We start from the raw sequence: 23,412 nt of genomic DNA on the forward strand, positions 1-23,412 counted from the left end.
CCTATCTCTGATTGCCCAGGATTTGCAGGGGTGAATCCCCTCAGCTCCAGGCAAAAAGGGTGACCACTCATCCTCTACCTGTGAAGCCCACAATGTCAAAAGAACGCATACATCCTGTCTGCAGAGGTGGGCAGCACAGGGGTTATGGGTACCATTCCTGCCTGTGTGATCCTGGGCAGCTCAGGGGTATGGGGAGCATTCCTACCTGTGTGACCCTGGGCAGCTCAGGGGTGTGGGGACCGTCCTCCCTGTGTGACCCTGGGCAGCTCAGGGGTGTGGGGACCATCCTCCCTGTGTGACCCTGGGCAGCTCAGGGGTGTGGGGACCATCCTCCCTGTGTGACCCTGGGCAGCTCCATGATCTCTGTTCCATGTGTGCCCTCAGCTATGAAGGGAGGACAGTAACACTCCAGCTTTCAGGATGTGTGAGGTTTTACACTGAATTGTGCAAGCAGTGTGCTTGGCAACATCCACACTGCATTACCATTTTTTCCTGCCTCTAGTTGGAGGCAAGAATTAGGCCTTCCTCAGTCACAGAGAGGAAACGGCTCAGTGAAGTGAAGTCACCTGCCCAAATCAGATGAGATCAGATCAGTCGCTCAGTCGTGTCCGACTCTTTGCGGCCCCATGAATCACAGTGCGCCAGGCCTCCCTGTCCATCAGTATCTCCCAGAGTCCACTCAAACTCACGTCCATCGAGTCAGTGATACCATCCAGCCATCTCATCCTCTGTCGTCCCCTTCTCCTCCTGCCCCCAATCCCTCCCAGCATCAGAGTCTCTTCCAATGAGTCAACTCTTTGCATGACATGGCCAAAGTACTGGAGTTTCAGCTTTAACATCATTCCTTCCAAAGAAATCCCAGGGCTGATCTCCTTCAGAATGGACTGGTTGGATCTCCTTGCAGTCCAAGGGACTCTCAAGAGTCTTCTCCAACACCACAGTTCAAAAGCATTAATTGTTCGGCGCTCAGCCTTCTTCACAGTCCAACTCTCACAGCCATACATGACCACAGGAAAAATCATAGCCTTGACTAGACGAACCTTTGTTGGCAAAATAATGTCTCTGCTTTTGAATATGCTATCTAGATTGGTCATAACTTTCCTTCCAAGGAGTAAGCATCTTTTAATTTCATGGCTGCAGTCACCATCTGCCATGATTTGGAGCCCAGAAAAATAAAGTCTGATACTGTTTCCACTGTTTCCCCATCTATTTCCCATAAAAGATGGGACCGGTTGCCATGATCTTCGTTTTCTGAATGTTGAGCTTTAAGCCAACTGCCCAGCTTATGCCAAAATGAGAGCCTCCCCTGGACGGGACTCAAGTTTGAAGCTCAGGTGTCCTAGCCCGTCCCCTGACCCTCAGGCTCTCTTCCCAGACTGGGGCGGACACCTGCCATGGCCCACTGTGCCCCCAGGGGCCTCGCTTACCTGAGTGCGCTGGAGACCTGTCCTGGATGTTGGAGGCCATCAGCTTGTGCACCCCTTGCATCCCGGTGCTCAGATGCTCCACAAACATGTCACCCACATTTGGGACATGAGTTCCGGTGATGGCATCATGGTGCTGGACCTGGATCCCCACAGGAGCAGGACAAGAGTGGGGTCAGGCCAGCCTCTGCTCAGCACCTGCTGTCCTGATGCCCACAGGGGCCTGACTCCGCTTCCCTCTCAGTAGGTGCTGCTGGAGAATTGGGGATTCCTCCCTCTTTGCTGCTGCTGTGTCTCTTTAGTCGTGTCTGACTCTGTGTGACCCTGTAAACGGCAGCCCACCAGGCTCCCCCGTCCCTGGGATTCTCCAGGCAAGGACACTGGAGTGGGTTGCCATTTCCTTCTCCAGTGCATGAAAGTGAAAAGTGAAAGTGAAGTCGCTCAGTCGTGTCCGACTCTAGCGACCCCATGGGCTGCAGCCTACCAGGCTCCTCCATCCATGGGATTTTCTAGGCAAAAGTACTGGAGTGGGGTGCCATTGCCTTCTCCATCCTCCCAATTTACAGAAGAGGAATCTGAGGCTAGAGCGGCTGATGATCTTGTCCAAGTGTTGTTGACCTTGGGAAAACACATAGCTGTGTCCCTGATGCTGGACAGAAACAGACTTCTGGAAAGGACCCTGCCCAGCTACCCTCTGTGACCCTGTCATCCCATAAGTGCTGATAACCTGCTCCAGACAAGCCCCACACATGGCCTGGTACTCATCTGCACCATGTAGGATGGATGGTCTCCTCTTCCCAGAAGGGAAACTTGAGTCCCCATGAGGTGAAGCCACGTGTCTGCCCACCCTGATGGATGCTAAAGTCAATCCCATCACACCCCGCACAATGACTGGTCCTGCCAGCGATTCCCTTTAGTGAGTATGAATCTCATGGGCCGTGTGGCCCATTTCTGACTGGAGAGGAGACAAGTTATAGGAGATCTTGGGTCTCAGTTTCCTTCCTGCACAGTGGGGAAAAAGAAAGATGGAGATTCATGAACAACTTCCTTTGTGTCGGCCACAGAGCCCACCAGCATACGTGTATTATCACATTCAACTGTCCCATTAGTGTCCTGAGTGAGCATGTAGTTCTCATTTTTCAAGGAGGAAATTAGAGCTCAGAGAGGGAAATCCTGAGCTCATAGAGCTGAGCTGAGATTTGAATCCAGCCAGGATTGTTGGACACCAGTGCTGCTCCACTTTGCCCTTCCTGCTCTGGGACAGTCTGGCTTTAAATCTTACTGAACCACAGCTGGACCCTGGCAGGCCATGGTCCTCGCCTTGGGGCAGCTTCATCATGCATGGTCTTGTGACCAAAGGCGACCTCAGTGTTCTCATCTGTAAAAGAGTCCTGTAGTGACGAGGGACAGGGAAGTGTGCTGACCTAGGGAGGGAGAAACACACAGCCCCGGAATAGCCAATCCTGTCCTGTCTCTGGGAGGCATTGTGTTACCTCGGAGACTGCCCAGCGGAGCTGCTGAAGCTGCTGCAGGCCCCAGGCCGGGTCCAGGTATGGGTGGGGAGCCGACAGCACGTAGTGCGTGAACATGGACTCCCCAGCATACAGCAGACTGCTGGCTCGCCTCGCCAGTGCCTTGAGCCCACTTCGGGAGGCATAGAATCCAGTCCAGGCATGATGCATGTCTAGGAGGGAAAGGCCAGGAGTCGGTGGGAGGGCCTGCCCTTAGAGGCCCCTGAACCCCACTTGGGAAATGCTGAGGAAGAATAGATCAGCATGGATCTGCCTGGGTCCCCAGGGACACAGCTTAGGCCAGCAGGTGATCTCAGGGTTCCTGGTCCAGCCAGATCAGCAAAGGTATGAGATCCCTGGAAGGCCTGGGCAGCTGGCAGGGTCAGGCTGGGCTGGGGCAGGACTGGAGAGGCCCAAGTGCTGAAGGACTGTGACGAGGAAAGAATCCCAGTGAGCACCTGGGCCCCTGGGATGGCCTGTGGGGAGGGGCCCTGGAGGACTTCAGAGGAGGATGTAGAGGGATGAGGGCCCAGAAGTCAGGACACAGAATGGAAGGGCTGGAGTGCTGGCTGCCCCGTGTGCCTCTGAGGAAAATCAGGGTCTGGAGAGGCATGCCTTCCACCAGGTCCCTCTGGTTGTCCATGGGGGCAGGCCGGCAGAGCCGTTGGGAGCTGAGATCCCTGAAACCACTCTCCTCACCCTGGACACCAAGGTGATGGCGTGACGAAGTCCCCAAGGGGCATGACCAACCCCCGCCAGTGCCCCGCTGGGAACCATGGCTGCCTCTGGACATCACTCAAGCCTCTCTTGTGAAAGAAAGGAACCGGCAAAGGAACAGTGGACAGCACTGAGCTCGCCTGTATCTGTCCCCACACTAGGCAATCCACGTTAGGCAGGTGGGTGAGGTAGGGCTGTCTGTGCACCAGTGGCCCTGTGGGCTCCACTGGCAGAGCTGAGGAGACTGGGAAACCACATGCCACTGCTTTGGTGACATCTCCCTTGCACCGAATCCCCCTCTACCCCCAGAGGCTCCTACCCGACGAATAGGGCAGGAAGTCGCGGTGGTCTCGGACCTGCCAGGCGACTTGGTCAGAGTGCACAGCCCAGAAGTAGTCGCCGAGCGTGGCATACTCCACTGAGAAACCGAACTCCGATGTGTGACTATTGATGTAATCCATTAAAATGTCCATGTTGGCGAATTGCAGTGAGGCGTTGAAGAACTGCCTGTCACATCCCTGCAGCCAGGGGACAGAAGCAATGCCCAGCCCTTCTGGGTGCAGAGCCCAGCCTGCACAGGGATAGCATCTCTTCATCTGCACGACCGCCCCGCTCTCCCCATGGTGGACTGAAGCCTCCGCGGGGCTCACTAGCTCTCTCCTCTGGGAGCACAGCAGGTGCTCCGCCCAGTTTAGCTGCGACAACTATGTTGACTGGTGTCCAGCACTGTCCCGTGAGGGTGCCTTTCATGATAAGACAGATTCAGCCAATGCAGCAGGTCCTGTCATCACGCCCATTTCACAATTCAGGAAAGTGAGGCTCAGAGGGTCCCAAGTCTCACAGCCCCTGAGTAGGGAGCCAGGATTCAGGCCGAGGGCTCTGCTCCCAGCATTGAGAAGGGGAAAGGAGGGGAGAGCTGGGGAGGAGCTGGAGCCTGTGTAAAGGAGGGGCTGCCTTGGAGGCGGAGACTGTGGGGATGATCCAGGGAGGGGGGAGAAGCTGGTAGACTGGGTGAGGACTCAGGGTGCAGGGAAGGAGGACTGAGCCAGGGCTGGGTGACCCATTGCCTAGATGGACACTGGAATGGTTAGAGGTGGACACACAATCCTGGCTGGAGCCAAGTGCTGGGGTCAGACCGAAGAGAGCAGTACCTGCACAGAGTTGAGGAACCAGGGCCAGGGACCCTAACTTACCCAGGGCCAGAGGACGTGTGGTGTCCGGAACCAGGTGGCTCGAGTAAACACATTATTCACCAGGAGAATGGTAAAGTTTGTGATGCTGTCCTCCGTGACAGGGGTTTGCATTTGGAGGTACATGTCTTCCAGGGATGTACCTGGGAAGATGGCTTCACCATCCCAGTTAAATCCCTCACTAAGAGAGAGAGGAGCATTAGGGGGTCCTGCCCTGAACATGGCAGCAGCACCAGGTCGGGGAGGCGGGCAGGGCTCAGGCAGGCCAGAGCATCGAGGCCGCTGTCTCCCGTCAGGGGGTGGACAGTGCGGTGGTGGGTAGATGAGAGCTTTGTGGACAGAAGATGCCCCGTATGAGCCCTGTGGGCACTTGGGCACCTCACCCTGATCCTACAGAGCACCCAGAACTTGCTAGTGAGTCCCCCTTCCTTCATCTCTCAGCTGCTACTTCATCCCACCTCCCCTACTCATGGGGGCTCAGCCCCCACCCATGGCCTCCCAGGAACAGAGGGCAGAGGGGACTGGACCCACGGCCTCCCTCCAGACAACCCACAGGAGGGCTGGTGCCAGAATTTGGAAGTCTTGACTCAATCGCCTGAGCCACTCCAGCTGCCCTACAGCTGCTACCGCGGGACCTTGGCTGGAGGTCCAGGCCTCAGTTATTCTTTCTGTAAGATGGGTGCTCAGTGCGTGTCCTCAGGGCCGGCCATGAGGGGCGTGGCTGAGGTGGTCCAGGGAGGGTGCTGGGACAGGGACTGGCCCGAGGCAGGTGCTCACGAGCAGTAGCCAAACTGGTCCAGGACGTGTGTGAAGATTTCCTGCTGTGCCGACAGGGATCTGGACCCTCGCCACACGAACTGCAGCTGCTGCAAACCCGGAGGGAATGGAGTGAGGGCACAGGGGCGACACCGCTGCCGGCTCCCCCCCAGGCCCCACCTGAGTCTCCTCGCCGCCCCCGCCGCTCTCACGGGTTCAGGTCAATATCCCCCTCTGCTGCCCCCTCCTCAAGATTCGCCCTGACCTCCCAAAGCCACAAGAGGCAGAGGAATCAGCCCTCCAGATGGTGCCTGTCTGCACCTTCATCTGACCCTCCTCAGGGCAGGACTCTCTGTCAGGACCTGCCATCCAGGCTGTCTGTAACTCGGCTTGAATGCCTGCAGACACCGGGAGCTCGTCACTATTACTAAAGGTACAGCTGCTTTTTTCAGTTCTGATGGTGAGAAAGTGGATGAGTAGATGCGGCTCACCACTCACCCGGTTATCCTGCATGGCCTCCTTCAGGTCGTAGTCGATCCTGGAGATGACGTGGGCATTGAAGCCCGCCGGGGCAAAGAGGGTGGGGGTCGTGGAGGATGCACCAAACGGGTCCACCTGCCAGGAGATCTGCGGCCGGACCCCAAATATTTCATAGAGAAACCCATGTCCTTCTGCAAAGAGATAAGTTTCCTCACTCCCTCAGGGCCCCGTGCCCTTCTCCAGGGCTGGGATGCCACCTAATAGGCAAGGAGGGGTTGTGAAATAGATGCTAATATTAGGACTTCTTCCCAGAATCATTGGTCTAGTCACATCTTAATGCATGATTTAAAAGCCACCCCATAGGAGCAGAAATCAGGGTGACTGCGGAAAGTCCCATATTTGATATGCCATTGATTCCAGTTCCCCAAGGGTTTTCCCCCAATATAATCTAATCTCTGGCCAACCCCCCACCACCTCCTGGGTATGCATATACTGGCCTGGTTACACTCAGATAGGATATCTTGGCTGATGTTCGCCCTTTATGACTCACTGCTTCTACTGCAGACAGGACGGTACTCAGGAAGGCACACAGGCATGTGAATGATGGATGCTCCCCTGGAGCCCTGGCTTGGGGAACATTCTGGGAAACTCCTCTGCTCCACCCCGGGTGGCGTCAGAGAAGAGGGCCCATAAACACAGGCTTTGGTGGTGTGGGACCACAGCAGCCTGGGATCCTATCAGGTCTGCCCCTTCTGCGTCTCCACCCCACCTCAGTGGTAGAACCGAGAGGGATGAGGGAGATGCCTGCGTCGGTGAGGGACTGACAAAGTCTGACCAGGGAAGGAACGCTTTGGTGGAGAGTCTGTGTACAGCCCCATCTAGAGCAGGGAAGGACGCATCTGATGGAAAAACCATGGTTGTGGTTGTCACTTTTTCTCTCTTAACAGATGGGAGCCAGCAGTTCCAGAACAACTCCTTTAAAATGTTTTTTGTTTTTTGTTTTTTGATGCTGGGAGAAGTTTGATCCTCAGAAGTTAGGAAGACAAGCCTGATCTTCTTCTGGGATACTGAATGGTCATGGTTTCCTGTGAGAGATAGGGAATCCTGGCCATTTGAAGTGTCTCTTAACTACGATACTGTTTTACAAGTAGACCGGTTCTGAAGAAAACAAGAGAAATGGGTACAAGTGCCATCTGTCTTGCTCTTAATCTGTCTGTGAGACATTCCAGACTTGTGTCCTAAGGATACAGATTTGGGTGTGAAACCTACAGCTCCCTCCTGTTCTCTTACTTTGCCTCTGTATCTGAGGCTCCCAAATGAACAGGCTGAGAATCAGGGCAGGGTTCTAGGAGGGGTTGCCTCAGTCTCAGTAGACTATTTAGAGGATCCAAAAGGTACGTGGAAGGCTTTATGGGACTAACTTTACCTTATGACCTTATTTGGCGAGATGTAGCACATGTTTTGGGACAGACACTGACTCCTGACTCAAGAGCTTGAGTTTTGGGGGAAGCTACTACTTTTGGCAAAGAATGGCTTAAGTAAGGAGAAAGTGGGAACACGAAATAGCCCTCCTCCCTACTTGGAGCCAAGCAGTTCCCATAACAGACTCCCTCTGCTGATGTATTCTTGCAGGACTCAAGCGAGTGCTCACTGACTTTTAAATATGGTAAGTTGGCTGAGATAGAACAGGGAGAGAAGGAAACTTCTGGTAAATTCCTAGATAATTATGGGAGGCTCTCTACATGTTCACTGATGTTGACCCTGAAAGTTCAGATGGAGAAATGGTCCTAAAAAATAGATTCCTCACTCAGTCAGCTTCAGATATCTGCCATAAGTTACTAAAACAGGCGTTTGGACAAAATCAGTCTTTAGAAAAACTGTTGCAGCTGGCTCAGACAGTATGTTATGGCAGAGAAGATGAGGAGGAAAATAGGAAAAAATAACCAGTCAGAAGACTGATGCCCCAACAATGGCTGTTAGACCTGCTCTGAAACAGCCTGAGCAAAATGCCCAGAGGGATCCAGGTAAAAAGGGATGGGCTTGCTATTACTGTGGAAAGGAGAGGCATCTCAAGCGGGATTGCCCTCAGGCATCTAAGCTGCCTTTGGCTCCATGTCTAGTCTGCAAAGGAATATACTGGAGAAGAGACTTCCCTCTGAGTTGTAAGCCCCAGGGGTCATACTCTCAAGATAATTGTGACTGAAGGTGCCTTGGGTCCCCACACAAGCTCCCCTCCTAATTACACCTGAGGAACTCCAGGTATTAATAACTGTGAAGGGCCAATCCATCCATTTCTTTTGGAAACTGAGGGAAATTTCTCTGTGGTCACTGAAGACCTTGGTCCGCTTTCCTCCCAGTCCACTTCTGTAATGGGACTGTCAGGACGAGACATATGCTGTAATTTCAGTCATCCTTTAAGCTGTGACTGGGACTCTGTGCTGTTTTCTCACAAGTTTCGATCATGCTGAAGTCTCCCTCACCCCTTCTGGGGAGGGAAATACTGAACAACTATAGGCCTCTGTTTTCATGCATATGGAGCTTTCTCTTTCTCTCCCATTGGTTGAACAAAATGTAAATCTCAAAGTGTGGGCTGATGCAAAAACTGTGTGTTGAGCATGAAATGCTATTCCTGTCTTTATCAAGCTCAAAGACCCTCACCCATTTCCACATCAAAAACAGTGCCCATCAAAGCCCAAATTTAAGGAAGGTTAAAGCCAATCATTAAAAATGTAAAGGAATAAGGACTATTAATTCTCTATAACAGTCCATACAACACTCCTATTTTAGGAGTAAAAAACTCAAATGATAAATGAAGACTTCTTTAGTTCAATTCAGTCGCTCAGTCATGTCCAACTCTTTGCGACACCATGAACCACAGCACGCCAGGCCTCCCTGTCCATTACCAACTCGCAGAGTCCACTCAAACCCATGTCCATCGAGTCGGTGATGCTATCCAACCATCTCATCCTCTGTTGACCCCTTCTCCTCCTGCCCTCAATCTTCCCAGCATCAGGGTCTTTTCAAATGAGTCAGCTCTTCACATCAGGCCACCAAAGGATTGGAGTTTCAGCTTTAGCATCAGTCCTTCCAGTGAACACCCAGGACTGATCTCCTTTAGGATGGACTGGTTGGCTCTCCTTGCAGTCCAAGGGACATTCAAGAGTCTTCTCCAACACCACAGTTCAAAAGCATCCATTCTTCCATGCTCAGCTTTCTTTATAGTCCAACTCTCACATCTATACATGACTGCTGGAAAAACCATAGCCTTGACTAGACGGACCTTTGTTGGCAAAGTAATGTCTCTGCTTTTGAATATGCTATCTAGGTTGGTCATAACTCTCCTTCCAAGGAGTAAGCATCTTTTAATTTCATGGCTGCAATCACCATCTGCAGTGATTTTGGAGCCCCCAAACATGAAGTCTGACACTGTCTCCACTGTTTCCCCATCTATTTCCCATGAAGTGATGGGACCGGATGCCATGATCTTCGTTTTCTTAATGTTGAGCTTTAAGCCAACTTTTTCACTCTCCTTTTTCACTTTAATCAAGAGACTCTTTAGTTCTTCTTCAGTTTCTGCCATAAAGGTGGTGTCATCTGCACATCTGAGGTTATTGATATTTCTCCCGGCAATCTTGATTCCAGCTTGTGCTTTTTCCAGCCCAGCATTTCTCCTGATGTACTCTGCGTAGAAGTTAAATAAGCAGGGTGACAATATACAGCCTTGATGTACTCCTTTTCCTATTTGACTTCTTCAAGATATACAAATAGTAAGTGCCTAATCCTTATACTTTATTGTCTAAAACTGCTGAAAGAGAAAATATTTTTCAGTCACTGATTTGAATGATACTTTCTAGAGTTAAACCTATATTAATCATCCCGTACCTATGACTTTAAGACAAGAGAGGGTTTTTAGGAATCACAGGTTACTACCCCATTTGGATTCTTGGTTATGCAGAACTTGACTGGCCTTTATATTAACTTATAACTGAGACTCAGCAGGTCCAAACTGACAAGCTGGTTTGGTCCCCAGAAACTCAAAAGGCTTTTAAGACTCTAAACTGCTCTCTGGCAGGCTCCCGCTTTGAGCTTACCCACAGGATCAGAGTTTAGTTTGTTTGTTACTGAAAAAAAGGCTACGGCTACATTGCTTAAAGGATAATTGACGCTATTGTTTTTCTAATGCCTAAAGCTCCTAAGCTTATTAGTAGACAAAATCTTATTGTACTGATTTCTCATGATGTAAGTGAGATCTTAAACTCTCAAACTCAGAGTGACAATGGCTCCATCTTTAAAACTGCTGTAACTCAAAGTGTGTCAAAAGCTCTAGGAATAGAATATCACTTACACTGTTCCTGGAGACCCCAATCTTCAGAAAAAGTTGGAAAGGCTAATGACATTATTAAGAGGCATCTGTGTAGGAAACTCAGGAAACATGAGACAGTTGGTTTAATGTTCTCCCTGTAGCTTTAACGATGGCTTGAACTCCCCCTAAGAAGAAGGACCTGTCTCTATGACAGACTGTTTTTGTGCACAGATATTGTCATAGATCCTGAAGCCTTAAAATTAACTATGTGACTCAGCTTTCAACTTTTCAACCTCCTCATTAATTGAGGGCTTCCCACGGTGGGTTTCTCTGCTTCAAGGAAAAGACTTTCTTCAACTCTTCTTCATCTGATGACATCAAAAAATTCTAAGAAGGACTGATATAACATATTGTACCTTAACTGTGGACATAATGTAACTTTTCATTTTGATTATGTTTTAACTTGGTTTAACGCCTATTTTGCCTTATTTCTGTAACTGTCAAACGGGGGTTGTTTCTAAGTGTCTGAAAGCTGAGGGGGGTCCAACTTTTTGCATTCCCTTGGACTGCTCATATCAGGCTTCTCTGTCTCTCACTGTCTCCCAGAGTTTGCTCAAACTCATGTCCATTGAGCTGGTGGTGCTGTCCAATATCACATCCTCTGTTGCCCTCTTCTCCTCCTGCCCTCAATCTTTCCCAGTACCAGGGTCTTTTCCAATGAGTTGGCTCTTCGCATCAGGTGGCCAAAGCACTGGAGTTTCAGCTTCAGCATCAGTCCTCCCAAAGAACATTCAGGGTTGATTTCCTTTAGGCTTGACTGGTTTCATCTTGCTGTCCAAGGGACTCGCAAGAGTCTTCTCCAAAGCCACAGTTCGAAAGCACAAATTCTTCAGCCTTCAGCCCTTTTTAATTCCCTCAGCCATACATGACTACTGGAAAACCATAGCTTTGGCTATATGGACTTTTGTCGGCAATGTGATGTCTCTGATTCTTAATATTCTGTCTACTTGTCATAGCTTTTATTCCAAGAAGCAAGTGTCTTTTAATTTCATGGTTGCAGTCACCTTCAGCAGTGATTTTGGAGCCGAAGAAAATAATCTGTCACTCTTTTCCATTGTTTCCCCATCTATTTGCCATGAAGTGTTGGGACTAAATGCCATGATCTTAATTTTTGGTATGTTGAGTTTTAGGCCAGCTTTTTCACTCTCCTCTTTCATTTTCATCAAGAGGCTCTTTAGTTCCTCTTCACTTTCTGCCCTAAGGGTGGTGTCATCTGTATATCAAGGTTACTGATATTTCTCCCTGCAATCTTGATTCCAGCCTGTGCTTCTCCAGTCTGGTATTTTTCATGATGCATTCTGCATATGAATTAAATAAGCAGGGTGTCAATATACAGCCTTGGTGTACTCCTTTGTCAGTTTGAAACCAGTTTGTTGTTCCATGTCTGGTTCTAACGGTTGCTTCTTGACCTACGTAGAGGTTTCTCAGGAGGCAGGTAAGGTGATCTGGTATTCCCATCTCTTGAAGAGTTTTCTATTTCCTATGATCCATACAGTCAAAAGACTTAGCATAATCCGTGAGGCAGATGTAGGTGTTTTTCTGGAATTCTCTTGCTGTTTGTATGATCCAATGGATGTTGGCAATTTGATCTCCAGTTCCTCTGCCTTTTCTAAATCCAGGTTGAATACCTGGAAGTTATCGGTTCATGTACTATTGAAGTCTAGCTTGAAGGATATTGAACGTTATATTGCTAGCATGTGGAATTAGAGCAACTGATGGTAGTTTCAACTTTCTTTGGCATTACCCCTATTTGGGATTGGAATAAAAGCTGACCCTTTCCAGTCTTGTGGCCATTGCTGTATTTTCCAAATGTGCTGGTCTATTGAGTCAGCACTTTAACAGCATCATCTTCTAGGATTTTAAATAGATCAGCCAGAATTCCACCACCTCTACTAGCTTTGTTTATACTATGTTTCCTAAGGCCCATTTGACTTCACAATGCAGGCTGTCTGGCTCTAGGTGAGTGACCACACCATCGTGATTATCCAGGCCATCAAGACTTTTTTTCTCCAGTTCCTTTGTGTATTCTTGCCACATCTTCTTTAATCTCCTCTATACCCCTGTTAGTTCCTTATCATTTCTTTCCTTTATGTGCCCATCTTTTTGCATGAAATGTTCCCTTGGTATCTCCAATTTTCTTGAAGAGACCTCTAGTCTTTTCGATTCTGCGGTTTTCCTCTATTTCTTTGCTTAAGAAACCTTTCTTGTATCTCTCCTTGCTATACTTTGGAACTCTGCATTCAGAAGGACATATCTTTCCATGACCTCTGCATTCAGATGGGCATATTTTTCCATTTCTCTTTTGCCTTTCACTTCTCTTCTTTCCTAATCTATTTGTAAGACCTCCTCAGGCAACCATTTTCTGTGGTGCATCTCTTTTTCTTGAGGATGGTTTTTGTAACTACCACCTGTACAATGCTATATATTGAGCCTGAAGGATGGGTACAATCACAATATAATGAAATGCCATCCCTGTGGGGTAAGATTCTCCACAAACTGGGGAACAGTAATACCAAAGAAGTCCTCCCACTTCTGTGAAGGTTCTCAAACACATGTCATGCTTCTCAGCCTGGGGAACCAACAAAGGGCCTGGGAATCCCCAGGAAATCTGACCTTGAAGGCCAGCGGCATCTGATTATCAGACTTCCACAGAAATAGGGGGAACAGATACTCCAGTCTTGGAGGACAGAAACAAAATCTTGCACACACCAAGACCTCCAAGAAAGGAGCAGTAACCCTCCAGGATGCTGAACCAAACTACCTTCTAATGTTGGAGGGTCTGCTGAGGAGGCCTGGGTCAGCCAGGGTTCACCTTGGAGACAGAAGCACTGAGAGCCACAGTCCTGGAAGGTCCCCCTTGCTGTAAATGCTCTTGGAGGTTGCCATTAACCCTACCATAGACCCTGTAGACCGCAGTGCTTGTTCACCTCAGGCCAAACAACTATCAGGAAGGGAGTGCAACCCCACTCATCAGCAAATAATTGGATTAAAGCTTTACTGAGCAATGATCTGCCCCCCGGAGCAAGATCCAGTTTTCCCCACTGTCAGTCCCTGCCATCGGGCACCTTACCCAAGCCTCTTGGCCTCTTTAATCAGAGGACAGACAGAAAAAGCAAAAAGAGCCACAGTTCCACAGTGGCTAGAACAAAAACCACATTACAGAAAGTTAATTAGGATGAAAAGTCAGAAAGATATGTCCCAGAATAAGGGACAAGATAAAACCCCAGAAAGACAACTAAATGAAGTGGAGATAGGCATCCTTCCAGAAAAAGAATTCAGAATAACGATAGTGAAGATGATGCAGGATCTTGGGGGAATAATGGAGAAGAGGCAAGAAATGTTTTCCAAAGACCTGGAAGAACTAAAGAACAAACAGCAATGAATAATACACTAGAATAATCGCAGAATAACTGAGGAAAAAGAATGGAAAAATGACCTGGAGGATGGGATGGTGGAAATAACTGCCACAGAACAGAATATAGAAAAATGAATGAAAAGAAATGAAGGCAAACTAAGACACCTCTGGGACATCATTAAATGCACCAAAATTTGCATTATAGGGGTCCCAGAAAGAGATAAGAGAGAGTCCCAGGAAGGATAAACCCAAAGAGGAGCACCAAGATACACAGTAATCAAACTGACAAAAATTAAAGACAAATATAAAATATTAAAAGCAACAAGGGAAAAACGACAAACAACATGCCAGGGAACTCCCATCAGGCTATCTGCTGATTTCTCAACAGAAACTCTGCAAGCCAGAAGGGAATGGAATGATACATTTAAAGTGGTGAACGGGAAGAAACTACAACCAAGACTACTCTACCAGCAAGACTCTCCTTCAGATTTGATGGAGAAATTGAAAGCTTTCCAGACAAGCAAAAGTGAAGAGAATTCAGCACCATCAAACCAGCTGTTTTGTGTGTGTGTGTGTGTGTGTGTTTTTATTGGAGGCTAATTACTTTACAATATTGCAGTGGTTTTGCCATACATTCATATGAATCAGCCATGGGTGTACATGTGTTCCCCATCCTGAGCCCCCCCACCACCTCCCTCCCTATCCCATTCCTCTGGGTCATCCCGGTGCACCAGCCCTGAGCACCCTGTCTCATGCATCAAACCTGGACTGGCGATCTGTTTCACACATGATAATATACATGTTTCAGTGCTATTCTCTCAAATCATCCCAGCCTTGCCTTCTCGTACAGAGTCCAAAAGAGTGTTCTATACACCTGCATCTCTTTTGTTGTCTCGCATATAGGGTTGTCGTTACCATCTTTCTAAATTCCATATATAAGTGTTAGTATATGGTATTATTGTTTTTCTTTCTGACTAACTTCACTCTGTATAATAGGCTCGTTTCATCCACCTCATTAGAACTAATTCAAATGTATTCTTTATAATGGCTGAGTACTACTCCGTTGTGTATATGTACCACAGCTTTCTTATCCATTTGTCTGCTGATGGACATCTAGGTTGCTTCCATGTTCTGGCTATTATAAACAGTGCTGCGATGAACATTGGGGTACACATGTCTCTTTCAATTCTGGTTTTCTCGGTGTGTATGCCCAGCAGTAGGATTGCTGGGTCGTATGGCAGTTCTATTTCCAGTTTTTTTCTTGTACAAGTGGTTGACCAGTTTTCCCAGCACCACTTGTTAAAGAGATTGTCTTTTCTCCATTGTATATTTTTGCTTCCTTTGTCGAAGATAAGGTGTCCATAGGTGCATGGATTTATCTCTGGGCTTTCTATTTTGTTCCATTGATCTATGTTTCTGTCTTTGTGCCAGTACCATACTGTCTTGGTGACTGTAGCTTTGTAGTTTAGCCTGAAGTTAGGCAGGTTGTTTCCTCCAGTTCTATTCTTCTTTCTCAAGATTGCTTTGGCTATTCGAGCTTTTTTGTATTTCCATACATATTGTGAAATTTATTGTTCTAGTTCTCTGAAAAATACTGTTGGTAGCTTGATAGAGATTGCATTTAATCTATAGATTGCTTTGGGTAGTATACTCATTTTCACTATATTGATTCTTCCAATCCATGAACATGGTATATTTCATCATCTATTTGTGCCATCTTTGATTTCTTTCACCAGTGTTTTATAGTTTTCTATATATAGATCTTTTGTTTGTTTAGGTAGATATATTCCTAAGTATTTTATTCTTTTCACTGCAATGGTGAATGGAGTACTTTCCTTAATTTCTCTTTCTGTTTTCTCATTGTTAGTGAATAGGAATGCAAGGGATTTCTGTGTGTTGATTTTATATCCTGCAACTTTACAATATTCATTGATTAACTCTAGTAATTTTCTGGTGGAGTCTTTTGGGTTTTCTATGTAGAGGATCATGTCATCTGTAAACAGTGAGAGGTTTACTTCTTCTTTTCCAATTTGGATTCTTTTTATTTCTTTGTCTGCTCTGATTGCTGTGGCCAAAACTTCCAAAACTATGTTGAATAGTACTGGTGAGAGTGGGCACCCTTGTCTTGTTCCTGATTTTAAGGGAAATGCTTTCAATTTTTCACCATTGAGGATAATGTTTGCTGTGGGTTTGTCATATATAGCTCTTATTATGTTGAGGTATGTTCCTTCTATTCCTGCTTTCTGGAGGGTTTTTAAGCATAAGTGGATGTTGAATTTTGTCAAAGGCTTTCTCTGCATCTATTGAGATAATCATATGGGTTTTATCTTTCAATTTGTTAATGTGGTGTATTACGTTGATTTATTTGTGGATATTGAGGAATCCTTGCATCCCTGGGATAAAGCTCACTTGGTCATGATGTATGATCTTTTTAATGTGTTGTTGGATTCTGTTTGCTAGAATTTTGTTAAGGATTTTTGCATCTATGTTCATCAGTGATATTGGCCTGTAGTTTTCTTTTTTTGTGGCATCGTTGTCTGGTTTTGGTATTAGGGTGATGGTGGCCTCAAAGAATGAGTTTGGAAGTTTACCTTCCTCTGCAATTTTCTGGAAGAGTTTCAGTGGGATAGGTGTTAGCTCTTCTCTAAATGTTTGATAGAATTCAGCTGTGAAGCCGTCTGGTCCTGGGCTTTGGTTTGCTGGACGATTTCTGATTACAGTTTCGATTTCTATGCTTGTGACGGGTCTGTTAAGATTTTCTCTTTCTTCCTGGTTCAGTTTTGGAAAGTTGTACTTTTCTAAGAATTTGTCCATTTCTTCGAAGTTGTCCATTTTATTGTCATATAGTTGCTGATAGTAGTCTCTTAGGATCCTTTGTATTTCTGTGTTGTCTGTTGTGATCTCTCCATTTTCATTTCTAATTTTGTTGATTTGATTCTTCTCCCTTTGTTTCGTGATGAGTCTGGCTAATGGTTTGTCAATTTTATTCTCTCAAAAGCCAGCTTTTGGCTTTGTTGATTTTTGCTATGGTCTCTTTTGTTTCTTTTGCATTTATTTCTGCCCTAATTTTTAAGATTTCTTTGCCTCTACTAACCCTGGGGTTTTTCATTTCTTCCTTTTCTAGTTGCTTTAGGCATAGAGTTATTTACACCTAAAGCAACTTTTGCTTAGGTTATTTATTTGATTTTTTTCTTGTTTCTTGAGGTAAGCCTGTATTGCTTTGAACCTTCCCCATAGCACTGCTTTTACAGTGTCCCATAGGTTTCGGGTTGTTGTGTTTTCATTTTCCTTCGTTTCTATGCATATTTTGATTTCTTTTTTATTTCTTCTGTGATTTGTTGGTTATTCAGCAGCGTGTTGTTCAGCCTCCATATGTTGTAATTTTAATAGTTTTTCTCCTGTAATTGACATCTAATCTTACTGCATTGTGGTCAGAAAAGATGCTTGGAATGATTTCAATTTTTTTTTAATTTACCAAGACTAGATTTATGGCCCAGGATGTGATCTATCCTGCAGAAGGTTCCATGTGCACTTGAGAAAAAGGTAAAATTTGTTGTTTTGGGGTGAAATGTCCTATAGATATCAATTAAGTCTAACTGATCCATTGTATCATTTAAAGTTTTTGTTTCCTTGTTAATTTTCTGTTTAGTTGATCTATGCATAGGCATTAGTGAGGTCTTAAAGTCTCCCACTCCTGTTGTGTTATTGTTAATTTCCCCCTTCATACTTGTTAGCATTTGCCTTACATATTGCAGTGCTCCTATGTTGGGTGCATATATATTTATAATTGTTATAAATTCCTCTTGGATTAATCCTTTGATCATTATGTAGTGTCCTTTGTCTCTTTTCACAGCCTTTATTTTAAAGTCTATTTTATCTGATATGAGTATTGCTACTTCTCCTTTCTTTTAGTCTCTGTTTGCATGGAATATCTTTTTCCAGCCCTTCACTTTCCATCTGTATGTGTCCTTTGTTTTGAGGTGGGTCTCTTCTGGACAACATATATAGGGGTCTTCTTTTTGTATCCATTCAGCCAGTCTTTGTCTTTTGGTTGGGTCATTCAACCCATTTACATTTAAGGTAATTATTGATAAGTATGATCCCATTGCCATTTACTTTGTTGTTTTGGGTTCGAATTAAACACCCTTTCTGTGTTTCCTGTCTAGAGAAGATCCTTTAGCATTTGTTGGAGAGCTCAACAAAACCAGCTTTACAGCAAATGCCAAAGGAACTTCTCTAGCCAGGAAACACAAGAGAAGAAAAAGATCTACAGAAAATAATCCCAAAACAATTAAGAAAATGGTAATTGGATCAAACATATTGATAATCACCTCAAATGTAAATGCATGAAAACCTCCACTTACAAGGTCAGTCTGCTTAACCCACGCAAATAATTTGTTCCTATTTTATATTGTTAGGTTAAACATGTTCCCATAATCGTTTGTAATTGTAATTATCTTTTATTTTCTCTCTGGCTATTGATTGTGAAAACTGATAAGATCTTTTACCTTTGTGATTATGTAACTATTACTCAATACCATTGTGTCATGATTACTCAACAGAAAAATTATAGAACTCTATATCACCAAAACTACCATTTAATAGAAAAACCTGTAATCACTTTTTAAACTGCAGATATGTATCAGAATTTCCTGGAATCTCTTTTTTAAATACAAACGACCAGGTATTGCTTTTTTTCCTCCAGAGCTCCAGATACGTTTCTAATGAACCACAATAGTTAAAAAACAACTAGACTATATGATGATCTTTTAGTTTTTTGTGTGGTTTTTTTTTGCAGAATCTTTTTTATTTTTATTTAATTTTTTTTAATTTAAATTTATTTATTTTAATTGGAGGCTAATTACTTTACAATATTGTATTGGTTTTCCCACACATCAACATGAATCCACCATGGGTGTACACGTGCTCCCCATCCTGAACCCCCCTCCCACCTCCTTCCCTGTACCATCCCTCTGGGTCATCCCAGTGCACCAGCCCCAAGCATCCTGTATCCTGCATCGAACCTGGACTGGTGATCTTTTAGTTTTATCTAGTTTGTTTCACTTTTGCTATTTAATATTCAGTGCTTTCACTTCGTTTAGTTTTTGTTTTCCAATTTCTGCATCTCTTTTTTTGTTCTTTTTCACCCCTTCTTCAATTGTAGTAGCAATGCTTTTGTGTGTGTGTGTATATATATATAATATGCATAACATATACTTATATATCTTAGAATATTTATGAATTTCTGCCTAAATAAAAAATGCATGACATTTTGATTTCAGTTGTTTGACTAAGGATGAATAGAATGCTAGATTTTTAATTAAAAAACAGGTATGCAACAAACAAGAAAGGTGTACTGTACAGCACAGGGAAGTTTATTTAATGCCTCATAATAACCTATAATAGAAAACATTTCAAAAATAATATGTGTGTATGTACACCTGCATCAATTGCTCTGCACCTAAAACCCTATAAGTCACCCGCACCTCAATAATATACATAATAAGAAACAGTAAGGAACTTTTTAAAAAGAATGCGACCATCACCTACTGGCAGCGTGATTCATATAAGTTTCAGCAGCATTTCTGCCTCATATTCAACTTCCAAGAATGGGTTTTGTAAGTCTCCCCATCTCCAGGACTGCGACCAGGACTGAAGGAAGGAAGTGTATGCCTTGTTTTTAGAACAGGAGGTCATCATGAGATGAAGTCAGGGCCCATCCTCTGAGGGTCCCAGGAGCCTGATGGTGTTGGAAATGGAGCCTCAGAGAATATCCTGGGGAGGATCAAGAGGTCCACAGCCCTTCCTGCCCCAGTGACGGGAACCTATCTTAGCTTAGATTCTGGCTCCTCTGGTCTGCCTTTCAGGGTCAGCTGTGCGGTGTTTAAGAAGGTGAGCATGGTGGTCTGAGACCAGAGATGAGGAATGATGATTCTGTAGGTACCCGGAGGAAGACAGCTCAGTGCCCTTTCCCTCCCTCTATGCCCACCAGCCCTGGCTGGTCAAATCCTGGACTGAGCTCTGGGGACCCAGATAAGAATCAGACACCGGTCACTGCCAGAAGCAAACTGTAGGTCACAGTGAAGAGGGGAGGTACTCAAGCACTGTGGCCCCAGTGGAAGGTTCCTGGACATGAGACTCCCTAGGTGAGTCTGACTGGAAACAACAGGAAACTTTGTTCTGAACCACAGGAGGCCTTGTCTTAGGGGCAGATCTGGGAAGCAGGAAGCAGAAGGAACAGGAGGAAAGCAGGAGGTGAGGCCTGAGGCTGCATTTTGCAGACAGGGGAGTTTCTATGGTAAAACATAAAGATTCCCATGAGCTTATCACTTCCATCTAGAAATAAGGCAGTAGAAACTCAGAAGGAAGGAAGCACCGATTAAAGAGTTGAGAGGAGAGACGAGGTAAGAAAATCCAAAGAGAGAGCCCAGTGCCATCGTGATGTCCTGCACAGGGTCCGACTTCAGTGGAGTGACAGTGGGCTAGCGCCCAGCCCACACTGCAGTCAACCGGGTTCTCCCACTGACACTCTGCCCTCCTGTAGCTTCAGTCTTAGTGTCTCTTCTGCGAAAGAGACTGCGAGCCTGATGCCCTCTGGACACCCTGCCTTCCGGGGTGAGTGAAGTGATGCCTGTGAAAAACACCTGTTAAGCAGAGGAGAACGTGCCCTTCATGGCAGTATGTGTGGTGATGGAGGTTGTGAAGGTGATGGTGGTGCGACAGTGGTGGTGTTAGTAATGCATATGGAAGAGGCGATGGTGGTGATATGGTGGTATTGATGAGAGCTATGTTGGTGTGATGGCTGTGATGCCAGTGGTTGTGGTGTTGACAGGGATAATGATGATGCAAATGGAGTTGGTGGTGATGATGGTGGTAGTGAGGATGGTAGAGGTGGTGGTAACGTTTGTCATTTTCCTGTTAGGCTGTTGGCATGGATGATGGCGGTTGTGCAGTAGGTGGTAGAGTTAGCCCTGGAGGTTTTGGTGGTGGTGCTGGAAGTGGTGGTGCGGGAAGCGGTTGGGGTGTTAGAGGTCACCATGAAGGTGATAGTGCTAAAATAGAAATCATTCCAAGCATCTTTTCTGACCACAATGCAGTAAGATTAGATCTCAATTACAGGAGAAAAACTATTAAAAATTCCAACATATGGAGGCTGAACAACACGCTGCTGAATAACCAACAAATCACAGAAGAAATAAAAAAAGAAATCAAAATTTGCATAGAAACGAATGAAAATGAGAACACAACAACCCAAAACCTGTGGGACACTGTAAAAGCAGTCCTAAGGGGAAAGTTCATAGCAACACAGGCACACCTCAAGAAACAAGAAAAAAGTCAAATAAATAACCTAACTCAACACCTAAAGCAACTAGAAAAGGAAGAAATGAAGAACCCCAGGGTTAGTAGAAGGAAAGAAATCTTAAAAATTAGAGCAGAAATAAATGCAAAAGAAACAAAAGAGACCATAGCAAAAATCAACAAAGCCAAAAGCTGGTTCTTTGAAAGGATAAATAAAATTGACAAACCATTAGCCAGACTCATCAAGAAACAAAGGGAGAAAAATCAAATCAATAAAATTAGAAATGAAAATGGAGAGATCACAACAGACAACACAGAAATACAAAGGATCATAAGAGACTACTATCAACAATCATATGCCAATAAAATGGACAACGTGGAAGAAATGGACAAATTCTTAGAAAAGTACAACTTTCCAAAACTCGACCAGGAAGAAATAGAAAATCCTAACAGACCCATCACAAGCACAGAAATTGAAACTGTAATCAAAAATCTTCCAGCAAACAAAAGCCCAGGTCCAGATGGCTTCACAGCTGAATTCTACCAAAAATTTAGAGAAGAGCTAACACCTATCCTGCTCAAACTCTTCCAGAAAATTGCAGAGGAAGGTAAACTTCCAAACTCATTCTATGAGGCCACCATCACCCTAATACCAAAACCTGACAAAGATCCCACAAAAAAAGAAAACTACAGGCCAATATCACTGATGAACATAGATGCAAAAATCCTTAACAAAATTCTAGCAATCAGAATCCAACAACACATTAAAAAGATCATACACCATGACCAAGTGGGCTTTATCCCAGGGATGCAAGGATTCTTCAATATCTGCAAATCAATCAATGTAATACACCACATTAACAAATTGAAAGATAAAAACCATATGATTATCTCAATAGATGCAGAGAAAGCCTTTGACAAAATTCAACATCCATTTATGATAAAAAACTCTCCAGAAAGCAGGAATAGAAGGAACATACCTCAACATAATAAAAGCTATATATGACACCCACAGCAAACATTATCCTCAGTGGTGAAAAATTGAAAGCATTTCCTCTAAAGTCAGGAACAAGACAAGGGTGCCCACTTTCACCAGTACTATTCAACATAGTTTTGGAAGTTTTGGCCACAGCAATCAGAGCAGAAAAAGAAATAAAAGGAATCCGAATTGGAAAAGAAGAAGTAAACCTCTCACTGTTTACAGATGACATGATCCTCTACATAGAAAACCCTAAAGACTCCACCAGAAAACTACTAGAACTAATCAATGACTATAGTAAAGTTGCAGGATATAAAATCAACACACAGAAATCCCTTGCATTCCTACACACTAATAATGAGAAAACAGAAAGAGAAATTAAGGAAACAATTCCATTCACGATTGCAATGGAAAGAATAAAACACTTAGGAATATATCTACCTAAAGAAACTAAAGATCTATATATAGAAAACTATAAAACACTGGTGAAAGAAATCAAAGAGGACACTAATAGATGGAGAAATATACCATGTTCATGGATTGAAAGAATCAATATAGTGAAAATGAGTATACTACCCAAAGCAATTTATAGATTCAATGCAATCCCTATCAAGCTACCAACGGTATTCTTTACAGAGCTAGAACAAATAATTTCCCAATTTGTATGGAAAAACAAAAAACCTCAAATAGCCAAAGCGATCTTGAGAAAGAAGAATGGAACTGGAGGAATCAACCTACCTGACTTCAGGCTCTAGTACAAAGCCACAGTTATCAAGACAGTATGGTACTGGCACAAAGACAGAAATATAGATCAATGGAACAAAATAGAAAGCCCAGAGATAAATCCACGCACATATGGACACCTTATCTTTGACAAAGGAGGCAAGAATATACGATGGATTAAAGACAATCTCTTTAACAAGTGGTGCTGGGAAATCTGGTCAACCACTTGTAAAAGAATGAAACTAGAACACTTTCTAACACCATACACAAAAATAAACTCAAAATGGATTAAAGATCTAAACATAAGACCAGAAACTATAAAACTCCTAGAGGAGAACATAGGCAAAACACTCTCTGACATACATCACAGCAGGATCCTCTATGACCCACCTCCCAGAATATTGGAAATAAAAAAAAAATAAACAAATGGGACCTAATTAACCTTAAAAGCTTCTGCACATCAAAGGAAACTATTAGCAAGGTGAAAAGACAGCCTTCAGAATGGGAGAAAATAATAGCAAATGAAGCAACTGACAAACAACTAATCTCAAAAATATATAAGCAACTCCTACAGCTCAACTCCAGAAAAATAGATGACCCAATCAAAAAATGGGC

At 44.8% G+C, this 23,412-nt stretch overlaps 1 protein-coding gene across 1 annotated transcript in view; it reads right to left on the bottom strand.

Annotated features, from left to right (window-relative positions):
- Window positions 1–23,412, bottom strand: part of LOC147370226 (epididymis-specific alpha-mannosidase-like) — a 43,327-nt gene that overhangs the window by 14,240 nt on the left and 5,675 nt on the right. The window contains exons 4-9 of the mRNA XM_086407349.1: window positions 6,097–6,269; window positions 5,620–5,708; window positions 4,846–5,023; window positions 3,972–4,170; window positions 2,918–3,108; window positions 1,428–1,566 (exon numbers count right to left, since the gene is read on the bottom strand). Coding sequence (XP_086263475.1) covers window positions 1,428–1,566; window positions 2,918–3,108; window positions 3,972–4,170; window positions 4,846–5,023; window positions 5,620–5,708; window positions 6,097–6,269 — 969 coding nt within the window. The remainder of the gene's footprint in view (window positions 1–1,427; window positions 1,567–2,917; window positions 3,109–3,971; window positions 4,171–4,845; window positions 5,024–5,619; window positions 5,709–6,096; window positions 6,270–23,412) is intronic.

The sequence above is a fragment of the Bos grunniens genome, chromosome 6, assembly GCF_055505025.1.
Source record: "Bos grunniens cultivar Pamir isolate PY7600 chromosome 6, Bosgru_T2T1.0, whole genome shotgun sequence".
NCBI classification, from domain to species: domain Eukaryota; kingdom Metazoa; phylum Chordata; class Mammalia; order Artiodactyla; family Bovidae; genus Bos; species Bos grunniens.